This window comes from Gymnoscopelus braueri (assembly GCF_963280865.1).
Source record: "Gymnoscopelus braueri genome assembly, chromosome: 4".
NCBI lineage: Eukaryota > Metazoa > Chordata > Actinopteri > Myctophiformes > Myctophidae > Gymnoscopelus > Gymnoscopelus braueri.
Window position 1 is genome coordinate 13,062,274 of NC_137605.1, and position 20,195 is coordinate 13,082,468.

A 20,195-nucleotide genomic window follows, 5' to 3' on the forward strand; every position below is an offset into this window, starting at 1 on the left:
TAAAAAGCCTTACTGCCATGCAACGAGTTTTGAGCTTGTAGATCGGCTTCGTCTTCTTCGAGTAGCCGAAATATAAGGGCTTAAAGGGATAGTTCACCCAAAACAAATCTTTAATCACCCCATGGAGACTTGAATTCATGGATATATATTTTTTTTGTCACATTCCTAAGCCAATAATTTGATGACCAGCGGACCGGTAGGCAGCGGTTCCGGTAGGAGACACAAAGGAGACTCTTTGTGTCTCCTACCGGAACCGCTGCCGGTCAAAAAATTATTGGCTTCCAAAAAATATCCATGAATTCAAGTCTCCATGGGGTGACTAATCGATAGAAAAAAAAGTCATTTTGGCGGTGAACTATCCCTTTAAGACTTAAGGGATGGGTTTGCCATATGAACTATAACCCTCCTGGGTTATTTATTAAAGTTATTATTATCATTATCATAATTAAGTTATACCTTTGCTATAACTTGTATCCAGTGAAAAAGGCTCACAAATTACATTTCTTAAAGCATTTCCCTTTTTTTCTGCTTGAAGGATAATGAACACTGCAACAATGGGAACATTTCAAAACACAACAGGTCGGCGACTACGCTAAGGTCTGCACAATCACCGCGTTCGACACAAAACCATATCAAACCAAATGAGGTATAGAACAACAACAAAGGAGCATGTTGAGGTAAAACCACACATCCAAAGAAATACATAAAGTGTGCTTATGCCTGAAGAGAAGACAATACAAGTTAGTCCTTTCAGTGGCGTCATTTGGGGTCCTAGCCTGGAACCCAGACATTGTCAAGCTTCCTATGTGAAAGGGGCGGGGTCTCGGACACCCAGGCGCCGAGGATTCTGATTGGTCTGTGGGCGGGGCGTGACCAGAGACTTCCAAAGTAAAATTCAAACCACCTCCCTTCTTACTGTGATTCGTTGAGCACTATCCAATCAGCAATGACGCGCCTACGTAGCACACGGCCAGACTGACAAGCGAGGCGGAAAAAAAAGTCAGCTGAACGGAGCGAATCAGTCTGGATTCCAGGCTATTGGGTCCCAGAGTAAGTGACACCCTAATTAGTGTTCACATTTAACCTAAAATTCTGTTCTTTTATGCAGATTTTAATTTTCTTTTAAATAGGGCTTAAGTGATCACTTTTTTCTCTCTGAAATGACGCCTCTGAGTCCTTTTCATCTTGGCTGCTGCCATGGAAGACGGTCTCCTCATTCCTGAAGTCTCTCTCATCATGTGGGAATCAGCATCATCACACGCTTTCACCTTGGGCAGACCACTGGCAGCAAACACAACAGGAGCATTAGCAGAGCTGAGCGCTGCGACTGATTCAGAGCTACGTAGTAGGTTATAAAAAAAACTAGACAGAAAAGAATCTAGCATAAAATCAATTTCTATTATTTAGCATCTGGATCGACTGCAATCAAAACAGGCCGTGAGAGCTGCACACAATCACACATACAACTTGAGAAGCAGATTGGGGGAGAAATACTGGACAAGAGATTACAGGCAGAGTAGTTGATGCTAGTTAGCGTTAAGGGAAGACCATTCAGGAAAACGTCAATGTAGTGCATCACCACTGTACTGAAATGAGTGAAGTTAGATAGATTTTAGTGCAATAACTGTCTACTTTAACTGTGGAATGTGGAATGAATCACTGGGTGACAAGTGAGTCATTAGTAGTCTTGGGACACACAGACTACCATGCCCTACACTGTGAAGGTACTGTGAAGGAAACAAGGAAGCAAGGAAGTAAGTGAAAAAGGGAACAGGCCAGGAAAATACTGCATGAGGACTCAGTGGCCTCTGGCCAGGAGGGGGCGCCAGAATCATACCGGCAATGTGTCACAAACCTCTGCATCCATCCGCTGCTCTTACAGCAGAGCTAGTGAGCGCAAAGCAGTGAGACATTGGAATGGAAATTAATTAATTAATGAAATGTGGGTGGGATGGTAGACTTTCTGTTTGATGTGAAGCCATATTAACCAACCACTAGAACCTTAAGTGTCCATGGGGCATGTCATTATAATAGGACGAACATCTGCCGAAAAAAGTCAGACATTTGGCAAAAATAGCAGCTCTACAAGCTCTGTTTTCAAGAAAAGAGATTTTATGTAGAGGGGTAAAAAGGAAGGGGGCCAAAGTGGTTACGGTCCGATCATAAGACTGGGACAAATTATGGCTCTTTTCCACTACAGGAACTAAGTGAACCGCGTTGTGCCGTACAACGTACTCAGAACGTGTACTGTACTTTCGAAATGTTTCAAAAATAGTGAAGATAGCAGATCTACAAGCTCACAATGCATTGCGTTGTTGTGTACGTTGTGAGCTTTTAGATTGGCTTTTTTAATTAACTGTTTGTACCTCCCATTGGGGTGGTCCTGGTTATGACGGACATAGTCTCGAGAGCCAGACTGTTGCCTCCCACAATTTTCAAATGCTTCCGTCATACAGTCTGGAGCAGGGTTTGGCAACTTTGATGATGGAGAGGGACACTATATTTCCACACTCACTCCAGAGGGCCACATTGCATATACCGTCTCTCCGTATTTTTACTTTTTTCGCCATTCTATGTTCGACATTCTATGTCGCACTGCGACGCGTTTTGAGCTTGTAGATCTGCTATTTTTGCTATCTTTGAATTGGAATACAGATTTTTTTTTGTTGCAATTTTGTAATTGGAATACTGAAAAATAAAATTTGTATTTAATTTCAAATGCATTTAGTTATACTTATGTTAACTTTATGAACTTAAATACAAATGCATTGGACATAAAAAAAAGAGTTAAAAGACAATAGAATTTTAATACTAGTCATTAAGCTACTAATATAGACTGAAGTAATTAAAGCGGGTCATGTTTGCATGTTTGGAATTGTAACAGCTGAAATCAATAATATATCAGTATTCCGATATTAACCTGCGGGCCGCATTAAGTGAAGGTGGGGGCCGCATGTGGCCCCCAGGCCGCCAGTTGCCCATGTATGGTGTGGAGCAACGGAAGCTCTGAAAGTTATCCGGGGGTAAAGCGGATGCCCCCACCCACCACTTCCAGTTCGTCTTTGCAGACGTGAAATCTTTCCTACTGTAAATATAAATAGTCGAAGCATACATAGCTTGCTGCTTAGCAGAAATGGGAATTCAAAAATATGTTTTAAACATATCTTAACTCTTACCCTGCCAGAGTTTTTTCAGAACAGTCTGTAGCCTCTGCCAGGGTTTTGACCGATTTTGGTACCTTTTCGCATAGCCACAAAATATTTTTCTCAAGTATGATTGATCCCCAGAAAATTTCTAATCACAGATGAGATTCAGGTGTGGTTTCACAAATGTCAACGAGGTCAATTTGACCTTGTTGTCATGTGTTGTTTGATGTTTGAAAATAGCTCAAAACCAGTGGTTTCAAACCAAAAAACATTGTGAATTGTTTGTCCGTTTCAATTTTAACATTGAAGTGGATGGAGCAGCAAATCTTTGGAAATTGTTATCTCCTTATTCGTTTGGAATATCGAAAAGGTGTCAATACTAAATAATTAGAGAATCTTTTTAGAATTTTTATTTTTTTTATTTTTTCATGACGTTTTTAAACGTCTTTGGCAGGCAACAGCTAATTTCTCAAAGACGTTTATAAACGTCTTTGGCAGTTATAGAGTTAAAATATGGTTTTGTGAACGGAAATGCCGAACAGATGACAGACAGCTTCCTTTCTCGGCTTTCGGGAGGTGTAGTTCCAGACTCTGTATAGCATTCAGAGATTGTGGAATAGTTGTCTGGCTACGCGAGACTATAACGGTCACGTAAACAAAAAACATCTCAGAAAGTCAGAGTTTCAGGTCATGGAAGGCTCTGCGTTAACCCTTTGTAGTTCAAAAGAGTCATAAGCAGTGGTGGAAAAAGTACTCAAATTCTTTACTTTACTTTTTTTTTTAAATATATCAATACTACAATGTAGAAATACTCTGTTACAAGTAAAAGTCCGGAATTGTACTTGAGTAAAAGTACAAAAGTATTGGTATCAAAATGTACTTTAAGTACCAAAAGTAAAAGTACTCATTATGCAGTTTTCAAATGTATAAAAATCTTTTGAAAATAGCAGATCTACAAGCTCACAATGCATCGTATCGCGACGCATTGTGGGCTTGTAGATCGTCTATTTTCAAATGGCCGAAGTCAGGGCTGAAGTGGGTAATGTATGTTTTGTAATAATAATCAAAATCTACTAACGTAACTCAAGTTTTCAAATAATTGTAGTGGAGTAAAAGTAAAATATTTGCCTCTGAGATGTAGTGGAGTAGAAGTAAAAGTATAGAAAATTGGAAATACTCCAGTAAAGTAAAAAATACCTCAAAAGTGTACTTAAAGGGATACTTCACTTTAGGGCCGGGGAAACATTTAAAAAATATATTAAAAATAAATGAAAAAAGTTATGGAAAATTCATGGCCCCCTCACGCATTAGTAGGACACTCTAATGCGTGAGGGGGCCATGAATTTTCCATAACTTTTTTCATTTATTTTTTATATATTTTTTAAATGTTTCCCCGGCCCGAAAGTGAAGTATCCCTTTAAGTACAGTACTTGAGTACATCTACTTAGTTACTTTAAGTGACAGCTGATTTGTTGATATATGCATTATGGATGTGCTGCATTGCTGGATTCACCTTTGAGAATGTAGTCTGTTAAGAGGCTGGGAACCTTGTCACTGTCCTCCAGCATCGCCTGTAGAACTGAAACACAACAGAAGGTTTGCTGAGTACAGGTCTACTCTGTTAAAGGACGACTTCACCCATTTTCAACCTTCATGTATCTTCATATAATTGGTCCTCACTACCCCTCATTATCTCTTTAACTGCCAGAGTTTTTCAGAAAAGTGTCAAGCCACTGCCTGCTATTCCGAGCGTTTTTACTAACCGTCGAAAAATCATAGAATATTATTTTTCCCAGCGACCCACACCCGGCGATCGCCTCATTACACGTACAGGGATCTCGGAGAATCGGGGGGGGGGGGGAAGCGTGCCGTCGGGATAATCCATTCCATAGTTATGGGCAGTTGAATGTGGCTTGTTTTCGCCAAAAACATCAGAAAGCAAAGAAAATTTGACTTTTATAAATCCTATAAACACTGAACGATCACGTGATTTCTGGGTGTATTCTTCTTGGGTGATCCTGGGATCATTCACAGGCTGCGGAAGAGCGCCCTCTATCGTAAAACAACTGAAAACACAAAATCCCGTCATTCTCGTCATTGGCGGTGTGAGCCATTGCAAAATATGACGAGAAATCTTGTCATTGGCAGTCAAAGAGTTCAAATATGATTTTAGTCTATTCTCAGAGGAGGGCTGTGGACAGTTCAGAAACCTGCCTACCAGTGACATCATCGATGAGGAATCCAAGCTACAGCGATAGAAACTGCAGGCTTTCTATTCCTGGAAAGTTCAAATGCTATAATGAAAGCCATCGTTCTCACGTTAATAAAAATCTAAATAAAAACAGTGAAATCTTGTTTAACCATGTAAACCACATCCTCCTTATCGTGGGGAAGGCTTTTGCAGAAAACAGCAGATCGCCAAGCTCACAACGCGTCGCGCTGCGACACGTTGTGAGCTTGTCGATCGGCTATTTTCAGCGAAAGCTTTCCCCACAATAACAAAAAACACACTAGCATAGAGCCCCGAGGTACTCAAGGGGCTCAACCATGTGGCAAAAACATTTTTTACCTGCCTAGTAACGATGATGTCACTGGCAGGCAGGTTTTTGAAGTGTCCACAGCCCTCCTCTGAGACACAGATGTAGAAAGAAATGACCAGTTGAAAAATAACCAGTTGAAGAAATTGCAGATTGAGGCTTTAACCTTTGCTTTTATGAAATATCAGAGACCATTCAATTAGGGTTTTATGGAGGATGCTTCCGAATATGTTATTCTATTGCTAGCTTGACTCATTCTAATACTCATTACTTAAAAAACAAAAAGATTGAAATCAGTCGTGGGACTGAGAGCTTGAATCATCCATGCATACAGAAATCAGCTGATGGATAGAGGAGACTCACTCTGGGTGAGAACCTGGAGGTCTTGTATGGATGGAGCTCCTGCTTTCTTCTCGTAGGGGATGACCGTCGTCAGATACTGAGACACAACACAACAAGGAGTTAATTTTCTTTCTTCTTTTTTTTACACTGGGGTCCCCCCAGGGCTCTAAACTAGTCCGCTCCTTTTCTCCTTCTACGCCCAATCTCTTTGTTGAAAATAGCCGATCTAGAAGTTCACAAGGCGCCGCGTTGGGGGCGCGCTGTGAGCTTGTAGATAGACTATTTTCGCTAAAGGTTTATGCAAGGGTTCATGTGGTTAAGGGGATGCATTGCAGTAAGTGATTTATTTTTGTTTTTGTTTGTTAAAATAAGTGTTAAATAGCTCTATATTCCCCTAGTAATCATTGATATAGAGTTTGTTCAGTAACAGGGGTCTCCCTGTCTCTCCAGCTCTTTAGTAAACAGAAAATATAATTTCAGGTCAGGATACAGCTGAGTCCAATCAGCAGAGAGAACTCATACACTATCACATACAGCACCTTTATATACAGCGCATTGTAGATATGAGAAGTGGTTACAATGGTTGGATATTTTGTAGTACGATGGTTAGAGCAGTAGTTCTCAAAGTGGGGTCCGGGGACCCCCAGCGGTCCTTGAGGGGGTTCCAGGGGGTCATTAAAATCAGTTTAACCCTATATACATCGGCAATTTGAAAATAGCCGATCTACAGATCTGCTATTTTCAATCTTGAACAAATTTGACATCTTAACACCAACAACATCTAGTATGGGGGTCCCTGGAACAACATCATTTTCAGATGGGGGTCTGCAGCCAAATAGATCAACATGGGGGTCCTTGACATGAAAAAGGCTTGAGAACACTGGGTTAGTCAGACGGAAGAAAAAGAGAAAGGAGAAGTAACCTGTCGTTCATTTGCCCCACTCCCAAAAGTTTGCCGGAAGCCATTTTGAATTGCGGCGGAGAACCCCTCCACGCTGAAACGCTGAAGAGACACAGGAAATAAGGAGGACAGCAAGAATAAGGAGTGAGATAACAGCAAAGTGGAAACGTGCAGGCAGTGGTGAAAAGTAACCAGTGGTGGAAAGTAACTAAGTACATTTACTTAAGTACTGTACTGAATGCACCGACAGACGGCTACTATGGTGCTAAAAATAGCCTATGGCTTGATGTCTTTTTCAACGACAAGCACGCTGCTATCCTACAACTTGCGACCCGACAGGACAGTGTACCCACCGCCCATTCAACAACGGATTTTCGGCAACAGACGCTTTCCAACACTTACCTCCGCCGACGTCGGTGTGGTGGAGAGCAACTGTACCTTCACAGGCAAATAAATGTACTTTTTACTCCCTTTAGTTTGACAGCTTTAGTTACTAGCTACTTAGAAGATTTAGATTATTCCAAATTAATTACATTTTCGAATAAAAGGTATTAAAATAGGGCATAAGCGTTTAATGATCAATAATTATAGTCCAATAACATGATGTAGTGTATATGTCACAGGTAGATTGGCATTCCAGGTAGATTGGAAGTGGAGCGCTTGTTTTTAGGCTCGGGGCGGGGCTGCGAATGCGATGCGAGGACGACGAGAACGACAACATGAATATACATACATACTGGCCTCAGTGGCGCACTTCGATAATCATTGGACTCCCCATCCACTATCACTGGGAGTCTGGGTTTGACTCCCGCTCGGGACATTACTTTTTCAAACAACCGCGGACTATTTTTTTTCGCCGATAAAGTATAGTTTTGGACCATGACGGAGGCGCGCCGACTCAGGAGACCTTGAGGCCAAGGAGTCGCGCCCGAGCGCCTCCAGGCGCGAGTGCCCGCGACGACCGGCCGATGGTCTCCTAGTCGACTAAGCGCCGTCCGAGTAATGTACCGATAGGCACAGAATCGTAAATGATGTTGTGGGGACTGCGTTTGCCCCGCTATGGTTTGCCCCAACTGCCACTCACTGCACTAACATAGCCCACCAGCCCCGCCTCCTCAGGCTCGCCCCCTTGTTCGCGGGTGTGTGTGCGCGCGCGTGCATGTGCGCGTATGCGTGTGTGCTCGTTTGTGCGCGTGTGCATGCGTGCGTGTGTGGGACTCATGTGTGGCTTGCATTGCCCTCTGGCGTTGGTTCTACAGAATTGCCTGGGGGGCGGACGGGCGGTGAAAACAAGCGCTTATTTTCCAATCTACCTGGAATGCCAATCTACCTGTAACATATATGATTCTGAAATGGGTATTCTGCATAATAAGTACTTTTACTTTAAGTAGATTAGAATGCTATTTTAACTTAATAACGTTTTGAATGCAGGCCTTTTCCTTGTAACAAAGTATGTGTACACGGTGGTATTGCTACTTTTACTTAAGATCAAAAGAGTACTTATTCCACCACTGCGTGCAGGAACAGACAGGAATATAAAGAATAAACCAAGATTCTTGGATCAGTGTAGCAGGAAATATTTTTTTTAAAGGGTTGTAAAGCCATCAAGAACAAATGTAATGTGAATTAGTGCTGCAACTGTAGGTCCCAGATTGCTGGAGGAGGGTTTGTTTGTAGGGTTTGTTCGGGGGGGACACCTCAAAGTTGAGCTTTGTTTGGAGCCCCATAATTACTAAATCCGGCCCTGCTCATATAATTGGTCCTCACTAATGCTCAGTATAAGATGGCACCATTTATTTTTTTAATATATTTTTGGGGCTTTTTCTGCCTTTATTGATAGGATAGTAGGCTGACAGGAAATGGGGAGGTGACATACAGCAAAGGTCGTCGGGATCGGGAGTCGAACCCGCGACAAGCTGTCAAGCCGGTTTACCAGCATATGTGGTATACGCCTGGACCGCTAGGCCAGCGGACGCCCCAAGATGACACCATTTCTGTCTACTTACTCTGTGTAGTACTGTGAACCGCCTTTTCCCGTCTACACTAAATCTCTTCGCCAAAAATGTCTTTTTTGGCTAACGTTCCACCCAGAATATGTGCAGTATGCTGGGGTTCAAATGGTTAAAACCAAAGTGGAACAGAAAACGGCTATGCCACCTTTCCGGAAACCTGGGACTACGGTTATTATGCACAGAGCCAATTACATGAAGATAAGGTTGAAAAAAGGGGCGAAGTGTTCCTTTAAAAAGCAAAGCGGTACTGACTGATCCCAGCGTGTGCGCGTCTCTTTCCGTGCGCTCCGCCCCGCTCTTCATCTTCTTCTGCCTCTTCTGCAGCTCCCTGAGCTCCTTCTGTCTGTTCTGCACGGCGATGAGGACGGAGATGAAGGCCTCCTTCACCTCCTTCTCAAAGTCCAGCTCGTCCCGCAGGGCCAGCTGTCCTATCAGCTCCTCAGAGAACCTCCTGATGGCCGAGTCCACCTCCTCCAGGTGCTCGTTGAGCTCCGCCAAGCTCATGGCCCTCAGCCCTGGTTAGACACACACACACACACACACACACACACACACACACACACACACACACACACACACACACACACACACACACACACACACACACACACACACACACACACACACACACACACACACACACACACACACACACACACACACACACACACACACACACACACACACACACACACACACACAGGTTTGTCACGATCATGTCATTTTACTCGATGATTTAGTGTCACACAAATAATTGCGATTAACGATATAATTGTGCTTTTGGCATTGAGCACTGGAACATAGGTTTCTGTTTGCCTTTTGGCTTTGTAAACAAACATTTCACAGGACAGATATGTAAGGTGGGAATAGTACTACAATCTTTTACTTAAAGGGATATTACACTTTCAAAAAAAGTTTTTTTTATCGTCTACTCAGGCTTTTGGGAGCACCCCAGACAGTTTTTAAGTTGCTTGATTCAGTATTTAGATATTTGATATTCATTTTATCAGACACGCTCCCTTCCTATGCAAACCCATTGTAACTTCAAACTCCATGTTTGATTAATCAGAAACACCCGTCCTTGATTCTGGTGATTCATACTGCCCTCCTAATACGTGAGGAGGCCGTGTTTTTTCAATTACTTTTTTCAATATATATATTTTTTTTTGGAAAATGAAAAAAATGAAATACAATAAAAAGATTAAATAAAATAAATATGCCTCTCTTTCCCAAAAAAACACGGCCCCCTCACGTATTAGGAGGGCAGGATGAGTCACCAGAACCAAGGATGGGTGTTTTCGATTAATCTAACATGTTAAAAATGGAGTAGTGGGTTTGTATAGGAAGGGGACGTGTCTGATAAAGTGAATATCAAATAAAATCTAAATACTGAATCAAGCAACTTAAAAACTGTCTGAGGGGCTGACAAAAGCCTGAATAGATGATAAAATGACCAATTTTCTTTTTGAAAGTGAAATATCCCTTTAAGTAAAAGTAAATGTAGTAACAAAGTAAAAATAAGGAATTCTAAATTTACTTGAGTAGAAGTACGAACATATTGGTATCAAAATGTAGTGTACTTAAAGTTCCAAAAGTAAAAGTACTCATTATGCAGAATGTCCCATTTCACAGGTTTCAAATGTATAAAAATCATTTGAAAATAGCAGATCTACAAGCTCACGACGCGTTGTGAGCTTGTAGATCGTCTATTTTCAAATAGCCAAAGTATGTATAGGGGGGTTAATGTTTGTTTTGTAATAACAATCACAATCTACAAAGTAACTAGTAACTAAAGTTTTTGAATAATTGTAATGGAGTAAAAGTACAACATTTGTCTCTGAGATGTAGTTGAGTAGAAGTAAAATTGTTGAAAATTGGAAATACTTCAGTAAAGTAAAAGTAAAAGTATAAATGTACTTAGTTACTATCCACCACTGAAGATGTGACAAATAACGTTTTAAATAGTGACAAGGCAGGCTTACAACACATTGTAAGCTTACAACACAATGATGTCATTGGTAGGCAGGATTCTGAACTGTCCACAGCCCTCCTCTGAGACACAGACCAAATAGACAGAAAAAGGTTCAATCGTTTATCACAATTATTTGTTGTTACGTATGACAATTAATGGTCAACTACAATATCATCTCTGTCGGGTGGAAACGTCCAAAACTGTTACTTTTCAGGATTCAAAATCTAATTCAAAAGCATAAAAAATAGCAGATATACAAGCTCAAAACGAGTCCCTTCGCGCCGCGTTTCGAGCTTGCGGATCTGCTATTTTTTATGCTTTTGTGTGACGCTGTAGTATGATAAATAGGGCATTAATTTACGGGGGAAAAAAACAAAACGTTTAAATATGGAGATAAGAGGTTTCTGCCTGACAGCAACATTATGATGCTGGTGCCAGGCCTGTGGACACTGTCACTCACTGTCCTCATAGCAGTGTGTGTTGTTGGAGGTGAGCAGGTCCAATGTGAACACAGAGAGGTCCGACTGGGACCGGTTCTGATCTGCATCCTGCTCCACCGAGTCCTGCATCAACTCCTCTATCTCCTCAATGACCTACAGCGCCCGCACACACACACACACACACACGGTTGTCACGATTAAACACACACACAGGGTTATCACGATCACACACACACACACACACACACACACACACGTTAGTTTTGCAAACTTTTGGTAACATTGCATTGACTTACATTCAGATCAGAACTAATTGGGTGTAGTATGCAGCAACCTTAAAAAGGGAGAGTTCACCCCAAAAAATACTTTTCTATGGATTAGTTACCCCATGCCATTTTGTTTTTCTAGTCGCATTCCTAAGCCAATAATTTGATGACCAGTGGACCGGTAGAAAGCGGAACCTCTGCTGGTCATCAAATGATTGGCTTAGGAATGCGACAAAAACAATAAAATATCCAGGAATTAAAGTCTCCATGGGATGAGTAATCGATAGGGGGAAAAAAGTCATTTTGGGGGTGAACTATCCCTTTAACCATTGGCCTAACAGTTTTATATAATTGAAAAATGCCAATACATATTGTTAACAAAAAAACAAAAAAACAAAAAATAGCGATTCCCAACATGCTCAAAACATGCAATACGCTCACTGGTGCACAGTGAGCGTATTGCAAGTGGTAATTGGCAAAACACAAAAATGTTAACGGTAATATGACATAACGTGTGTGTTACCTGCTCTGCGGTGAAGAGGGGCTCGTCGTTCAGACAGGAGACGATGATGGAGTGCATGTCCAGCTGCTCTCTGAGCTCCTCATCGTCTGACAGATCCAACAGCTCCTCACATAGCACTCTCTGATGGGACAGGAGGGGAGGGGATGGGAGGGGAGGGGGGGTTCATGTCACTAAATCCTCCTGCTGTCCTGCTGGCACAACCAATGATTTGGATTTATATGAAATGAACAGCACAGATTGAGGTGCAGGGGTCAGAGAAATTAGGGCACACAGAGAGAGAGGGAGGGGGGAGAGGGAAAGAGAGAGAGGGGGGGGGGATAGAGAGAGGAGAGAGCCCCCTCTCTTTGGACAAAGAGAGGGAAAGAGAGGCATATAGATAGAGAGAAAGAGAATAAGAAGACACAAAGAGAAGAGAGGAGAGAGGGAAGGAGAGGCATATAGATACAGAGAGAAGAATAAGGGAGACAAAGAGCGGAGAGAGGGAAGGAGAGGCATATAGAAAGAGAGAAAGATAATAAGAGAGACAAAGAGAGGAGAGAGGGAAGGAGAGGCATATAGAAAGAGAGAAAGAGAATAAGAGAGACAAAGAGAGGAGAGAGGGAAGGAGAGGCATATAGAAAGAGAGAAAGAGAATAAGAGAGACAAAGAGAGGAGAGAGGGAAGGAGAGGCATATAGAAAGAGAGAAAGAGAATGAGACAAAGAGAGGAGAAAGGGAAGGAGAGGCATAGAGATAGAGAGAAAGAGAATAAGAGAGACAAGAGAGGGAAGGAGAGGCATAGAGATAGAGAGAATAAGAGAGACAAATAGAGGAGAGAGAAGTTTCACGGTTGCTACTGTATTGCCTCATTTATGCTCTGTGGTAGGACGCGTCACGCGTGAAAAATATCAGATCTACAAGCGGACGCGACACGTTGTGAGCTTGTAGATCTAATATTTTCTACGCACGCCACTGTGGTACGACGGAGCGTATATACAGTGCAAGGCTTATAACTGACCGGTTGCAGTGGCTGGTTGATCATGGCGGCGAGGTGGAGGGCCCGCGCCCGCGACCGCTTCCAGTCCACCGGCATCACACGGCCAAAGTTGTCGGTCAGATCCCTCCAGAGTCTGCGGGGGGGGGGGGGGGGGTTAACGACGAGAGCCACTGAGCCAGGCACGCACACATAACATTTCCAATCTGTGATTTGAATATTGTGTCGGACCCCACGAGGATTAGCTTTTATCATGGCAAAAACGAATGGGGATCCTACTAAACAATAAACAATAAATACACGTCTGAATGATTGTTTCTGCAACTATCGATTATTTTCTTAGTGATTATTCTACTTTTTCGATTAGCTGAACTGTCCAGAGGCAGGTTTTTTTTTTTTTTTAAAATAGGGCTTAAAGCAGTACTATGTAGTTTGGGGTATCAGTGGCCACTTTGGACACAAATAACATGGCAGCCAACGTATTTGACTTCACTACCCAAGAGTCTCTGCAAGCATGTCCATCGAGGACGCGTTGTGATTGGCCAGTCTTCGCTTTGACTGGCAGTTCTGCCTTGGTGCCTGAATGAAACTTATTGTTTCCCCTATACATAGTAATACAGTCAAGCCCCTAGCAGCAAGTAGTGGTGGAAAGTAACTAAGTACATTTACTTAAGTACTGCAATTAAGTACAATTTTGAGGTATTTGTACTTTACTTGAGTATTTCCAATTTCCAATACTTTTACTTCTACTCCACTACATTTCAGAGGCAAATATTGTACTTTTACTCCATTGCAATTATTTGAAATATTTAGTTACTAGTTACTTTTCAGATATTAATTATGATATTATAAAACATACATTAACCACTTCAGCCCTAGGCTATTTGAAAATAGCCGATCTACAAGCTTGTAGATCTGCTATTTTCAAACATTTTAGTACTTTTACTTTTGGTACTTAAGTACATTTTGATGCCAATACTTTTATACTTTTAATCAAGTACATTTAGAATTCTGGAATTTTACTTGTAACAGAGTATTTCTATATTGCAGTATTGGTACTTTTACTAAAGTAAAGTAAAGACTAAAGAGTACTTTTTCCACCACTGAGTAAATGTATTTTGTTACTGTGAGCATGTATCAAACACATTGGTGGTGATGGCCAATTTGCAGGAACAGAAAAATATTCTCCAACAATATTAGAATCAATTAAATCTGAGGATTTTTTAAAGGATTTAAAAGGTTTAAAGTATAAATTCAATCACAAAAGCCTCAGCTTTGTGCTATGTTAAACACTGCTGATACTGTCTGGCACCCCTTAATGAAGCCAGGCAGCTATTGCTTTTGTTTACATATTAATATTCAGTGTTGGAAACTAACTGCCCATAAGTACGTATGTAAGTAGAATTTTTAGTCCTCGCTTCTGGTGACTGATTTTTTTATATTAATAGTTTTGAAAATGAATAACAAGTTAATGACGCAGTATGTGTGTTTTCACTTTTCAATGAGTCTAACATGGTTAAAATAGAGTTTGAAGGTACAGTGGGTGATACAATGAATATCAAATATCTACTGAATCAAGCAACTTCAGTGCCTGACTTATTTCTGGCAGTTTGGCTCTCTCTGGAGTGCCAGAGCCAAAATTCATTGTAAAGAAAAAGTGCTTAGGAGCCGAGATACAGCCTTTTTCAGTAAGAAGTTAAACAAAGAGTGAATGGAGCAGAACATTTTCAAATCATCATATGTTGGGTTCTGAACCTTTTTTTTTTTTTACGTCTTAGACGTCCAGTGGCACTGAATGAGAAACTATCTGTCTGGGGTGCACACACAAAAGCCAGAGTATACGTTAACAAATGACCCCAGAAGTGTTTTAAAGTGAAATACCCCTTTAAGTATTGGCATTGGTGTCTAATAGACAGGTTTAGCTGTGTATGTCAGAGAGAGTAGACTCTCAGATGCCAGATCGTTGTCATTGAGAAGTAGCACCAGCATGTCCCTCTGTTGCCATCAGTGTTGCCAGGTTTTGCTAGAGAAATAAGCAACCAGGTCTATGAAAACAAGCCCAAACAAAGCGACAATGGGCCACAGGAGCACTTTAAACGGCTATTTGAAAATAGGCCGATCTGCTATTTTCAAAAGAAATCTTGAAATAAAATTAGGAATATTTGGGAGATTTTTTTAAACATTCTAGCAACACAAATCTGGTACGGGGCTCCCTGGCGCAAAACATTTTCAGATGAGGGGGTTAGGGGACAAATACATAATAATTTGGGGGTCCATGACATGAAAACATTTGAGAACCACTGGTTTAAATAATAATTACAAAAGTCCAAATAAGCAACTACACTTTAGAAACAAGCCCAACGCAACCCGCAACTACCAATATTATTTACAAGCAACGTTACAGTAAAAGAAGTCGCTTATAATAAGCGGACATGGCAACACTGATTGCAATTGAAGCATCTTGCCATGGACACCAGCCACCTGATACGTCCACATTGATGCCACTGGCTGATCGTGTTACACTACTGACTACAATTTACTATTTAGACATTTAGCAGACACAACACAGCCCTGGTACACTTCACCAGGGCTGACAACTAGACATTTGATTTTCTTAGCAATTATTCTATCAATTACTTTTTCGATTAAAGCGGCACTATGTAACTTTTTTTAAATTTTGTCCAATCTGTATGGTAGAGTATGTTAATACGATATAACATACAATTGGGGTGGTTGTATTTTGTCTCCCTGCTCTTCTATTGACATTTAGATCGTGTCAAAGGTCATGTCTCATCTAGACACAGGATCGGACACAAATTTTGACCTGATGGTCAAGATTCAATTTATCCCCTGAGCAAGCTGGCAGGCTCTATTAGCTCGATCTCGATGGTAAAAATGTCAGCACTTGCGCAGGAAACCAGGTTCAAATCCGGGGTAGAAGAGGAAAGTTACATAGTGCAGCTTTGAAGTGATGAACACATTGATGCATTACTAATTACGATCCAATAATAGTGGAGCTAGCTCTCTTGGCGTTGCTTGTTACCTGCCGGTCTCCCGAGCTGGAGACCGGAGTTCGATTCCAGCTTGGTGCGCGAAACGTTACATTAGAGAGCTAGCTCTCTTGGAGGAGCAAATTACGGCCAGGTCGTTCGCTGGGTCGCTACACTACCCCGTCCTTTCAGAAGCATGCCCTCGCGCTTCACACTTCACTTCCGAGTCCCTCACGTCCCTCACGCAAGGGCACGCTCCACTGGTCCTAAACCACTTCTGACACCAATGTAAAGTTTCGCACAGTGAGCTGGAATCGAACACGGGTCTCCAGCTCGGCAGACCGGCAGGTAACAAGCAACGCCAAGAGAGATAGCTCACTTGGAGGAGCAAGTAACGGCCGGCTCTTTTGATGGGGTCGCTACACTATGATTTTGAAATGGACTGTTCTGCATAATGAATACTTTTCAATTTGGTTCTGTAAGAACTTTCTACATTGTGGTATATTTGTGTACTATATGCCTAGTTATTTAAAACTGTGGTTCTCAAAGTGCGTTCCTGGCTGGGACCCCCGGGGGTCCACTCCTTGGGGAGGTTCCAGGGAGTCGGGGACCAAATGGACCCTTATGGGAATGTAACTCAGAGAGAGTACAAAGGGTACAAAATGTACACACTTCCAGGTCTGTTAAAGGCCAACTCAGAGAGTGTACACATGGAACCGAATGGACCCATTTGTACACTCTCTGAGTTTCACATAAACAACGGAACAACGTGTAGTGTAAACACACACACACACACACACACACCCACCCCAGTGGTGTAAAATAACTAAGTACATGTACTCAAGTACTGTACTTAAGTACACTTTTCAGGAATTTTTACTTTACTGGAACTGTATTTCCAATTTTGAGTACTTTTACTTCTACTCCAGTACAGCTCAGAGGCAAATATTGTACTTTTTCTCCACTACGATTATTTGAAAGCTTTAGTACTATTAGTAGCTTTGTAGATTTTGATTATTATTACAAAACCACTTCAGTCCTATATACATTTCGGCCATTTGAAAATAGCCGATCTACAAGCTCACAATACGATGCCACGCATTGTGAGCTTGTAGATCTGCTATTTTCAAAAGATTTTTAAGCATTTTAATACATTTGAAAACTTTGTGAAATGGGACATTCTGCATAATGAGTACTCTCTACTTGTGGTACTTTAAGTACATATTGATGCCAATACTTTTGTACTTTTACTGAAGAACATTTTGAATTCTGGACTTTTACTTGTAACAGAGTACATCTACATTGCAGTATAGATACTTTTACTTAAGTAAAAAAAAATGTGAGTACTTTTTCCACCCCCCACACACACACACACACACACACACACACACACACCACACACTCACTGGTCTCGTTTCAACAGCGTTTCCTCTGTGATGAGACAGACAGGAGCGGTGCTGATGATGAGCTCATCATCTTCATCTTCATCATTAGTGAAGCACACGTCCAGGTCGGTCATCATCATCAGCTCCTCTATGCTGAGACAAGTGTCCGTTGTTCTCCTCTCCTCCTCCTCCTCCTCCTCGAACCCCGGACGGCTCAAGTCCAGCACGTCCATTAGGTCCACCACAACTTCTACTCCGTGTTGTTGTTGTTGTTGTTGTTCGGAGCCGAAGTAGTCTGACTCTTGTTCCATAATGATATTATCATCATCCCGGTGGTGGTCATCACACTCACAGTAACGGTCACAACGGTCAGTAGTAGAAGGACCGTGCCGTTTGAATCGGCTCATATCGTTCCACTCGTCCTCTTGGAAAGAAGGCGCTAGGGGAGACGCCATGGTGGCTGCCTGGACGGTGGACGGTGGAGCCACCGTACCGTGGCCGTGCAGTGAGCTACCCGGAGCGGACTGGACTGTTGATGGGACCAGCGGCCTCCCTCCCTCCTTCCTCCTCCTCCAGAGAGCCGCTATGAGCCGCTACTCCTCCTCATGAGTGATGATGATGTGCCTCTGTGTGGATGGAATGGAATGTCAGTCACGCCACTCTGCACCAGGCTCTGCACACATCCCATAGCCCGGGAGGGACGGTCCGCGCGGTGATTGGCTAGTTGGTTGGTTGTCCAGGCAATAGCATTTTGTAAACCTGTTTGTTTGTTTTTTCATCTTAATTTTTGTACTTGAATACATTATTTTATAGATACTTGTAAAATATAAATACACGTATTTATTTATTTAAAAACTAACGTATTTATAATGTGTATACTTATGTATATCATAAAATTATAAGTATTTCATAAATATATAAAATAATTTTGTTTTACGACGGAAATAGTGATCTACAAGCTTTTCATACTGCTATCGCTCTAGACATATTTATGTCTAGAGCCTAAATATAAGCCTAAATATAATAGATATTTCTATCGAGGAAAAAAAAACAACAGCGGTTGCCTAAACAACCAACTAGCCAATCATGAGGCCGACCGTCCCACCAGTGACCGGACAATGGGATCTAAAGCCATCCATTACTTGTCGCCTGTCGCTTTGAAAAGCCTCCTTGTCGTTGTTGGCGACCGTGTGTTTCCTCCCGGGTCTCAGTAGATAGCCCCGCCCATTTGCATTCATTTTTTTTCATTTAATTTTTGGAATGAAAATGTTTGAGAAAATGTTTGAGAACCACTGTTTTATAAAGCCTGTCTACCTAAAGCTAATGATGATTGTGGTGGGTGGGTTGAATTTTACACTTTTTATAGTTTGTTTGTTTGTTTGTCTGACAACAGAAACATAAAAATACAAACACCAGAGGCAACTAGGCCTGACACAATTATTACATCATCGTCTAATCACAATTATTTGAGATAATCGCTATTATTTTGTCATAATCGTCAAAATCGTTTCCATGCTGAAAAATTTCCATATTTTCAAATAGCAGAAATAGCAGATCTACAAGCTTACAACGCGTTGTAAGCTTGTAGATCAGTTATTTCTGCTATGTATAAAATTATTAAATATGTCAGTAATTTATTTGTATACTTAAGTCATTTAATGCTGGGGGTTTTATTATGATGCCTAAAGGGAAAACAAATGTAATTGTATTCATATGTTCCAATGTTCAATGCCAAAAACACAATTAAATCGTTAATCACAATTATTAGTTTGACAATGAATCGTCAACTTAAACTTTGTAATGGTGACAAGGAATTATCTATTGGCCCCCTGACCACGGATTCACAGCCCTAGTGACAACACAGGTACTGACTTATACTCTGCATTTAAACATCCTATTGTCGCTGTCAGGCGCAAACCTCCTATCTCTGTATTTGCTTTAATAAATCAGCGCTATTTAACACCCTTTACGTCTGTGTGTGGGTTTTTACAAATATTGAACCAATGAAAAGTATTAAAAAACTAGAAAAAGTGCTCCTCGGAGCACAGGTCTCCGCCAGGTCAGGTAGGCTATTGTGGCCTCCTGGTGGCGCTATAATAGGCCAACGTGAAAAGGGTGCCATTTCTTCTTAGGCCTTGCACGACAATCGGACACTGACTGCATTTATGATTTGAGGCATTTTGTTAAAAACATGTGTTTCGCTAAATTAGAACTTCTGGTGGCACTATAACAGGCCAATGTTAAAAGAGTGGCATTTGTTCCTCAACATAGTGTGAATGTGCGTGCAAAGTTTGAGCGCAATTGGACGGTGCGTTCATGATTTGCGGAATTTTGTTCAAAACAAACCAATAATGCAAACTTTAGATGTCAATCTTAGCCAAACAGTATGGAATATGAAAAATCAAACACATCCGTCGTGATCACATGACTATAGACTATATCATGTGTACCGATTTGCGTGAAATTTGGATAAAATTGGAAGGAGTAGTATAAAATAATGTGTTTTACATAAGTCGGCCTCCTGGTGGCGCTATAAAAGGCAGATGTGAAAAATGCAGGGCAAAGGTTTTTCCTTGACCTCTAAGGAGTGTGCATACAAAGTTTTACACAGATCGGTGCAATTATAGGTAAAAAAACGAATCGGCCTGTTATAGCGCCACCATGAGGCTGATTTGAAAAAGTTCAAATGGTAGTTCTTCCTCTGCCTAA

The 20,195-nt window shown here is 41.5% G+C and overlaps 1 protein-coding gene across 2 annotated transcripts; it reads right to left on the bottom strand.

The window, feature by feature from the left end:
- Positions 1–323: 323 nt before the first annotated feature.
- Positions 324–18,070, bottom strand: LOC308084212 (fasciculation and elongation protein zeta-2-like). 2 transcript variants are annotated; one of them, XM_080426752.1, is made up of 9 exons: positions 17,508–18,070; positions 13,136–13,247; positions 12,140–12,259; positions 11,371–11,503; positions 9,191–9,453; positions 6,948–7,028; positions 6,047–6,122; positions 4,660–4,725; positions 324–1,281 (listed from the first exon to the last, which is right to left on the bottom strand). In XM_080426752.1, exons 1-9 carry the CDS (start codon positions 17,939–17,941, stop codon positions 1,265–1,267), a joined length of 1,302 nt encoding a protein of 433 aa, XP_080282878.1. In that variant the 5' UTR covers positions 17,942–18,070; the 3' UTR covers positions 324–1,264. The 2 variants fall into 2 exon arrangements, with proteins under 2 accessions (XP_080282878.1, XP_080282879.1); XM_080426753.1 differs by lacking the exon at positions 6,948–7,028.
- Between the last annotated feature and the right edge of the window lie 2,125 nt (positions 18,071–20,195).

Excerpts from the sequence above, each read along its gene's own strand:
- LOC308084212 (XM_080426752.1), bottom strand. The coding sequence starts at position 17,941 with ATGGCGTCTCCCCTAGCGCCTTCTTTCCAAGAGGACGAGTGGAACGAT. Across the intron at positions 12,260-13,135 it reads TCAACCAGCCACTGCAACCG|AGAGTGCTATGTGAGGAGCT; the intron begins GTCAGTTATAAG and ends CTGTCCCATCAG. Across the intron at positions 11,504-12,139 it reads CCCTCTTCACCGCAGAGCAG|GTCATTGAGGAGATAGAGGA; the intron begins GTAACACACACG and ends CGGGCGCTGTAG.